The following is a 9,010-nucleotide window of genomic DNA, read 5'->3' as shown; positions in this document are numbered from 1 at the left end:
GGAGAAGGAGAAGGAGGAGGAGGAGGAGGAGGAGGAGGAGGAGGAGGAGGAGAAGAAGAAGAAGAAGAAGAAGAAGAAGAAGAAGAAGAAGAAGAAGAAGAAGAAGAAGAAGAAGAAGAAGAAGAAGAATTCTAAAAAGAATAAAAATAAAAACCCAGCTCTGACTATCTGTGTTTTGATCTGGATAAAACAACTCTTTCTTTTCTTTTTGACTATTTTGTTGCTGTTGTTGCTTTTTTTGTTGTTTTGTTTTTGCTTTGTTTTTGTTTTCCAAGACAGGGTTTCTCTGTAGCTTTGGAGCCTGTCGTGCCTGGAACTAGGTCTTGTAGACCAGGCTGGCCTTGAATTCAGACATCCACCTGCCTCTGCATTCCAGAGGCATTAAAGGTGTGTGCCACCACCACCAACTGGCTTAAGCAAACAACTCTTACTGAGTGCTGGGAGGTCAATTTCAATGCCCTGGAGGATGGTCCTGAACCTGGTGGCATTTTATTTTGAATGCATTTAGAATTTTCGGCCTTGCTATTTCATAACTCCAGTGTATCACTACCGTTGCCAAGGAAATGTGACTTGAGTTACTGCCATGGATCCAAAGGGGTTTGTTTGTTTTGTTTTAAAATATTAAGAAGACAAAAATGGAAAGATCAAATAAAGGAAATGAATTTACTTCTTTCTCCCTCTTCAAAAGCCACGAAACACAAATCTGATCACATTTAAAGAATGCAAAGAATCAGCTCATGATTTTTCCCAGCTAGAAAACTGACATCCCATGAGCCTGGTGGATATCTTCAGAATGTGCTTTTCAGTCTCTCCTCTGGGCGCAAACCCACCGAAGCTGCGACTCTCCCTTTGTGAGTAAAGGTGGTCCTGCCCTTCCAGGCACCAAGGGGAGTTGTGGTGCACAGCTTATAAATACATTTAGCTGAGTCTCAAAAGATAGATTCTAATAGAGATGTGAAAAAGATTCCAACGCTGACCCAGTTTCTCACGATCAGGTAAGCCGAAGGCTTTCACTCATAACAATGGACTCAAACAATTAGATTTTTGAAAACTCTCTCTCTTCTCTCTCTCTCTCTCTCTCTCTCTCTCTCTCTCTCTCTCTCTCTCACACACACACACACACACACAACTTTGGAAACAAATATCATCTTTGCTTCCATGAACTACACTGGTCCTTTTCATCAAAATTCTGCATGCAGATGAAGAGAGCCTTTACAACAAGACAACTTTTAATCCAAAACCTGTAAAAAGCAGGGTCCCCTTCAAAGGAAGCTGATAATTTAACCAAGATGTCCCATCACCACACCTAGAGACAAACAGGAAGTCATTTTCTTTAATTTTTTTCTTACAATTGAGAAGCAACTCACAAATCCCAGACCATCTATCCTAAAGTAAACATTTCTAAGTTCTAGTAAAGTTGCTGCTCAGGAGCTGAGAAGCTGTCTATGCCCAAGAGCCAATGTAAGGCCTGCATGGGAAGAGTCAAAACCAGGCTGACCACTCAGGAAAAGTATGGAGTCGATGGCCACGGGAGTTCTTACACAGGACCGTGTGAGTGGAGCATTGGTTTCATCACAGGAAGCTTTATTCATACAACCACTGGCAACTGCCAGGCTTCGGTATCCACCCCCACTATGGACCAACAGATCTTTTTATAGAATGTGCAGGGGGAATCACCTACTTCTGATGTGGTTTAAATTTGAACCTGAGAAACTGTCAGAATCTTTCCATCAAGAGCAAATGTGAAAATTTTGGCCTAACACACACAGGTGTCCTAACTATATTTCCCAAACGTCGTCTCAATTTTTTCTCTCTGTGTGTATGTAAGAAGCTTTGACCAACTCAGCTCAGAACCCTGACCTGCTAAATGGACTTTTGGCCAGCCCTCTTTCCTACCAGACAGGGAAATCAAATGAGTTCGGCCCAGGGGCAGTTCAGGGAGGCAAATGGAAGCATCAGAAGTTATCTAATTTCAGAGAAGCCTCTCTGAGTCTTGTCTCATCTTCTGCTAAGAAATGCAGTCTTCCTAAACTTGAAAGGCATTAAATAAAGTTGGCTCTTTGACACTGGCTTTAAGGCAACTATGGCTAGGACATTTAACCTGTTATTGTGAACTATAAAGTAACACCATGGATGCAAAAATACCTACCTACATTGTAAAGAAACTTTGAAGGGGCGGGGCTTAAACTGCTTTGCTATAAAGCAAAATGAACACAAATGCCTTTAAAATTAGAGACTGTGAAAGAGTGCTCAGAGGCTGGAGTAAGGAGGACTGTTTGAAGCCAAGGTGGTTTTGTGGGTTTTGTTTAAATAAAGATGGGGTTTCGTCTCAGTTTAAGAACACTTAAGCAGGGGCTAAAGAGATAGCTTGCCAGCTGAGAACACTTAAGGACTCTGTGACAGCCCCAAATGCTGTTCAGGAAATGGAAAAACAAGTGATCCATGAGAAACCAGAGCAGCGCTCGGAAAATCCTTGCAAAGCAGTAATAAGAGGAAGCCCTTGGCTTGGTCTGCAGCATTTCAAAGATAAACTGTGAATTGTTGAAGCATTTCGGTTCCAGAGGCAGGGAGATTCTAGGAACTGGTTGGTCCACAGCAAGGGGGCTGGGAAGGAGGCTGTACCTCAGAAACTTTCCCAGGGCTCGGTGCCCTCTTCCATCCCACCGCCACTTCACCTCTGGTGCTCTCATTTCCTTCCTCCAGCTCACTGACTTTTCACAGATAATCTTCCCTAAGTCCCTGTCCTTACATCATCTCTACAGCCCCTTGCAGCCCCCTCTCTCTTCTCCAGTGGAACCTCGAAGCCTGCTTACCCTAAGAGGAAGAAGAAGAGCCTATTCCTAAGAATATTCCTTAGAGTCTGCCTGCTCCCACCCGACGCTGTTCGACTAAATTTGGTGTGGACCACTTTCTAATGGACCCCCTTGGACTCAGTTCTAGCAATTCTGTTACCACCATCTAGTCAGAACCGTTTTCCGGCGTTTCTGGTTCCTCTTTACCACCTTGCTATTTTATTTAACCAAAAAGAAAAAAAACAAATCCTGGAGACTGAGCCAAATAAAGACATCCACGGGCAAATCCATGGGTGAGTTGTAAGCCTGAGAGTCATGGACATGGTTAAATATTATTAGGACCTCTTGGCAAAGAATGGCGAGAATCGGGATCCAAACAGCAGGAGGTCACGCCATTGGCTAACATCACCATGCCCCACACCTTTCTCCCTTTCTTTCTGTCAGATGGGAAGCAGCAACTTCAGCCTGGACTCTGATCCCCTCCCCCTTCCCGTTTCTAAAACAATAATAATCCTCCCCCCAAGCCAGTAGGACTTCCCCAGCCGGACCTCACCGAGGCGCCTTAGTCCCGCCTGGGGTCTCCCTCTCCACTCCACCTCGGAGAGTAGTTATGTGAGAAAGCGGGTAAACGGTTGAAAGTTTATATTTTTTGCCTTTTAAGAAGGACTGCTGGTCCTGCCGCCGTTCAGAACAACAGCAACGACAAACAAGCCAGGCTGGGCGAAAACCCAGTGCTTCTCAAAAGTTGGTCTGGCTACGCAGCAGCCCTGACGAGTTTGCAAGAACGCGGGGCTCGGAGTTGGCATCTACTCACCTGGGTGTGCCAGCCTCGGAGACTAGAAAGAGAATTCAGCCCGGGACAGGTCTGTCCCGCCCCCAGGATACAAAATCCGCCTTTGGAGTGGAGGTCCTGAATGGTGTAGTTGAAAAAGAGGTCTTAGGAGGGTCGGGCTTCCCTCCTCCCTCTTTGGTCAGCTGGGGCCAGTTTAGCAACAGCCAAGGAGGATAAAGATGCTGGGAGGAGAGTTTGGTCGCTCTGGAAACCCCGACTCCATTCTTGGGGATGGGGGCGGGGGAAGAGGTGAACAGCGTGAAGGGAGCTGCCAGGCTCGGAAACTCGCAGAGTAAAGAGGAAGGAACTGGGGAAGGAGGAAGGGAGCAGAGGAGTGAGGAAGGAAGGAAAGGAGGAAGGGAATGGGGTGAGGGTGGGAGATGGCAGCTTCTCACTGAGATTTCCACCTTCTGACGAAACCCTTGCGCCCAGCAGCCCGGCAAGATACTAGTTCCTAAGCCTCCTCTCCAGCGCCCCCTGGGGGGATTCTAGGGACTGAGCGACGCCCCGCCCTGAGCACGGCCCTGGCGCTCTCCATGGTCCTGCCGCGCCCTCAGTCCTGATTCCCAGCTCAGCTTTGCAACTCCCACCAGCTCCCAGGAGGCACGTGATTCGTTTCTCCTTAGTCCCTGATAAAGCAGTGAAATCACAGGAGCAGAGAGAAGAGAATAGGAACTATACTTTTTTTGGTTTTTGCATACATTCAAGGAAACTTCTTGACCGGCTCAACTGTCACTAAAAGTGGGGGTGACGTTGAGTACTAATTTGGTATATACATGTCAATAAAGACATGAATAAATGAATGGACAGCTAGTCTTCTCTTCACCTCAGAATGTTTTGGTGGATACAAAACCTCACCAACAAATAAATGCTTAGAGGATGTATGTTTAAAAATAAACCTTACGGCTGTGGTTGTAGCTCAGTTGGTAGAATGCTTGCCTAACACACAGGGGACTCTGTGGTTCAAGTGCCAACATCATACAAAGCCAGGCATGGCACTGCATTCCTGTAACCCCAGCATTTGGGAGGTGAAGGGCAAAAGGCTCAGAAAGTTGAAGTTACCCTGAATTACATAGGAGGTTTCAGTTAGAGACGCTGTCTCAAAAAGCCCAAACCAAAATGATAGGTCTTATTTAAGGCGCAACCACTACCACATATTATAAAGCACTTTGAGCACAGTATTAAGCATTTACACAAGAAGTGGCTGGGTTTGTTGTTTTGCTTTGTAATACCACTAAACAGCATCTCTAGTCCTCAGGAGGCAGTTTGGAAATGATGGCTTTTCTGTTATAAACATATTCAAAGTCAAATTCAGGCAAAGGAATGATGAAAAGACACACCAGGCTGCTCTCATTTGTCTCTGCAGAAGTAGATAAACTAGACAACCAAAACCTCCCTTCACATTGCCATAATCAGAATAAATTAAACTTTAGAATCCATAAAGTAAAATGAATAAAAGTCTCTCTCTCTGGACTTGGAAATTACATAGGGGTTAGAAGTGATGGGCAAGCACACAGGGTGGGGGAGAAAGGGGTCTCCCTCTCTGCTTATTGAAATAGTACACAACACAGCAAGATCTCTCTTTGGGTGAAGGGCTTGGTTGTCAGCTTCACACCACTCCACAGTTCTCAGTTTCAACGGCCAGAGAAGGATAAATGACAGGACTGAGGCAAACGAGCCTCACTGATGGTTCCAGAAAGGAAATGGGAAGACTTTTGAGAAGAAACAGCTTCCAGGAAAAAAAATCAACATTTTCCTTTTTCCATTCACCTCACAGGCCATTCTATGGTAGCATATTAAATCACAGCCTGGGAAAATAACCCTGAGAAAATCTGGCTGCACATGGAGCTTACACATGTGCCTGTGGTTTGCCTTAACTGTAAACACTTGGGTCATGTGATTATACACAAGTCAGTCATTGAGGCCTTGGCATGTGAGGTCACAATAAAGGACAGGCCTCAGGTTTGGAGCACAAAATATGCTCACAACACCCCTGTAAAAAAAAAAAAACTAACAAACACAGACTTCACTGGAAGGAGTAACCTCCCAGGAACACTCAGGGTTTCTTCCTAGGGAAGGGGGATGGGTTCTGGGAAACCTATTTGCAGTCACCATCATGCCTGCCAATCCCTCCTAGATTGGATTCAATAGCACGTGGCCTTAGAGATGAAGTCTGTGTTCGACTAAATCTGCAGAGATGAAATAAGGAAAAGAAAGGTCCGATTTGTTTTCCTTGATGTTGACTGTGAACTCTAACCTTGAAATTCTACCGAGGGGATCACCTCTGTTAACTTGTTCATGATTGGAACCACAAAACCTAGGAAAGCATCTCCACTTAGCAGACAATTTAATACACAGTTATTAAATTTAAAAGAGTTTTTTAATGTCTTATAGACCATTTAACACAAACCTCTCTTATTTTATAGGCAAGAGAAAGACAGTTGTGATTTGCTGAACATGTGTGATTTCCGGTATCAGCCTTATCAGCCCATTTCATTTTCAAGGCAGCCTTCCCAAGTAAGTTTTATCATGTCTACCTCAAACCTGATTCAGGGGGCTGGGATAACCAGACCGTGACTCAGTTAGTTGCTGCATATTACTTGAATCAAGCTCTGAAGGTGCCCAGCAACTAACCGTGGGCAATGGAGATGTTAGAGTCCAAACCAATAGAGAAAACCGTAGTACAGTTGTTACCCCTCCCTCTTTGTATAGGCATGCAAACTAAACACAACACCAAAACTTGCAACTGCCAGCAGGCTTCGGCTCCCTAATTAGAAACAGTTGCCTGCAAGCCAGTGCGCAGAACACGTGTGCAGCTTTATGCCAGGGTATTTTTTTCCCCTTGAGGCATGACACTGAAGGTAAATGCAAAGAGACTTTTTGCAGGGCACATGGGCAGAACTTACTCCCACCTCACATATGAAACCAACGGCTGAGCTGCACGAACAATTTATAACCAGCGAATAGGCTGTCTTCTCCATCACTGCCCCGCAGCGAGTTGCCCACCAACCAGCCAGAGTCCCCCCAACAACTGTGAAATCAAACCCTCCTTTGCTCCGGGTCACTCACCGCCTCCCGACTCTCCTTTTCATGGATTCTGTGTTGCTGGGTTCTACAGCCATGGTTAAGGTTATCTAAAGCCAAGCTGCTGAACTCGGTGGCACCAGCGTTCCCAAGCTGAAAGGAGGGCTTCAGTTCTGGGTGGCTTCACTCGCTGGGTCCGTTTGATAACAGAAGGGGAGGCATCCGCTCTGTGTCCTGTGCCAGTATGAAAGGCATCTCCCCCATCAGGATGACAAGTCAAAGGCTGGAAGGGAGCCAGGAACAAGAGGGAAGGGATGTGAACTCTTCCCAGTGCAGTGGAGAGCATTTTTAAGGGTGGCAGATGATGAAGGGGAAAAGCAGACGGGAGAGTCGCTGCCCTGCACCAGAAACCTTGGCTCCTTCCCTGAGTGAGTCAGGGTGAGCATTTTGTTTTGAAATGGAGTTTCTGTTTTCTTTCCTTTGAGCTGTAGGATGGTTACACACTCAACCAGTCAAGGCAATGGCTGTAAATAACAGGATTTATTTTTGAGACCACGGATCAAAGCAAAGCCTTGAATCTCACCCCAGGGTTATTTATAGCCCGAAGGTGTGTCTTTTTTTATTTTTCTACTTCATGGAATTTTGAGAACTGGGGATAAGCTTTCCTTTTATATTTCCATGCGCTGCTGAGGTGGATGGTGTTGCTGGAAAGCAGAAAGGACTTTTCTGGGGAAGCCTTTCTAAGACGCAAAGAGTCAAGGGAGAATTCGTGTCCCAAATGAATTCTGAATCACACGTTCCAAACCGAGACGGAGGTTCCAAGGACCCTGTATGACCTGTCAATGCCTCTAATACTAGATAACAAGTCACTCTATGGAGGGGAACCTGATACTTTTGTCTGCCAATAGGTGGCATCAAAATCTCTCTAGCTTTTCCTCCCTAATTTTTAAAAGCCATGAGCACACGGCATTTTCTCCCTGAGGCTTTCCGGTTTCCTGCGATGGTGTTTGGACGGATGCTATTTGAGCCTGTTATTCACAGCAGGTCATCTTTCATCTATGAAGAGAAACTCATTCACTTTTCTGAACTTCAGTTTCCACATTGTAGACAGAAGGTTCTTGAATGGACCCCAAGACTTAGGACCCTGCTTCCCAGGTACAAATCTCCTATCACTGTCTGCAATAAGCCCTCGGGACCTCATTCCTTTGGGTTGAAGGAACATTCGCATGCATCTAGCCCCTTGTACATACTGCTGTTTCCCCGCCTCTATTAATATCTCTTTTTTTGTTGTTGTTGTTTGTTTTGTTTTGTTTTATGAAGAAAAGCACAATTTTCTGAAAGAGAGCAGTGTTCCCAGCCCCTGAGTCTATGATTTCCAACCTTGCTTTTAGGTTCGTCATGTGACTCAGATCTAATACATTTGCGTTCATTAAGTAGAATTAAAAATGTGTTTGCAGTTTTCCTAGCCCATACTGAAAGGCAGGAAGTCCTGGGTGGCTAGTAGCTAACATCTTGAAGAGTCCACACAGAAGCCTGCCAGCACTGTGGGAGGTTCCGCTGCTGCTGGCTGTTCAGGAAGGAGCATTGCAGAAGGGAGTGGGGTGACTGAGGCCACTGCAACATGTATTTCCCACGTTGGCCCCTCTCTTGCTTCTACCCAGAGTGAAGCGGGTCCGACACTATAAGGCCACAGAGTAGCATTTGCTAAGGCAGGCTGAGCAGAAAGATAAAAGGAGCCTGGGCTTTTGATACCCGGAAGACAACCATTATCTCCAGGTTTGTTTGTTATGAGAAAAAGAAAGCCATCCATTGATTCAAGCCATTATTCTCAGCTTTTTCTTCCTTAACACCAAATATTATTTCTAATTGATGTGTCCTCGGAACATTACGCGGACAACTTTGTATTAATGGTTTTAGGCAAACAAGGCTCTTTTCTGGTTTCCTTTATTTGGTCAGAGTAGAAGGCTCGATGTTAGCTAAAGGAGACAAAGTAACATGTTCACCACGAGAGAGCATTATGGAGCACTCATTTCAAAATGCCAAAAGAGACGAAAGGAGCGCATGTGGGCATTAGCAGCAGCTGAGATGAATGTCTTCCAGTTTATCACTCGGCTGAAAAGCAGCTATGACTTTTCCTGGAAGGGAGGTTGGTGGGTGTGGACAGAAAAGTGAAACAACATACTGGGGCTAGGGACTTGACGACATCATCATGGTGGCCTCTCAAGGCAATCCAACACATTAAGCACCCATATCATCATCTGTTTTTTTCATAAACTGAGCCCCAAGGATTGAAGCCTGGCAAAGGCTGCACAGCTAGCTAGCGCCAGTGTGAGTTTTACATCCAGATCTTATAGGCGCTGGC

General features: G+C 45.5%; 1 protein-coding gene across 5 annotated transcripts in view; it reads right to left on the bottom strand.

The window, feature by feature from the left end:
• The window catches only part of Cpne4 (copine 4), a 597,421-nt gene that overhangs the window by 455,825 nt on the left and 132,586 nt on the right, over positions 1-9,010 (bottom strand). For 2 of the 5 annotated variants that reach the window (XM_050139472.1, XM_050139473.1), the window contains one exon: positions 6,694-6,931. The exons of 2 other annotated variants lie outside the window; for them this stretch is intronic. In XM_050139472.1, the coding sequence (XP_049995429.1) occupies positions 6,694-6,746 (53 nt within the window). In that variant the 5' untranslated portion in view covers positions 6,747-6,931. Of the gene's footprint in view, positions 1-3,606; positions 4,014-6,693; positions 6,932-9,010 lie in introns of those variants that run through there. One more of the 5 variants, XM_050139477.1, reaches the window with a different exon arrangement.

Source organism: Alexandromys fortis, unplaced genomic scaffold (assembly GCF_014885135.2).
Source record: "Alexandromys fortis isolate MF-2015 unplaced genomic scaffold, M_Fortis_MF-2015_v1.1 scaffold_36, whole genome shotgun sequence".
Lineage (NCBI taxonomy): Eukaryota > Metazoa > Chordata > Mammalia > Rodentia > Cricetidae > Alexandromys > Alexandromys fortis.
The sequence above is the reverse complement of the archived record's forward strand: the minus strand, read 5'-3'. Positions and strand labels throughout refer to the sequence as shown.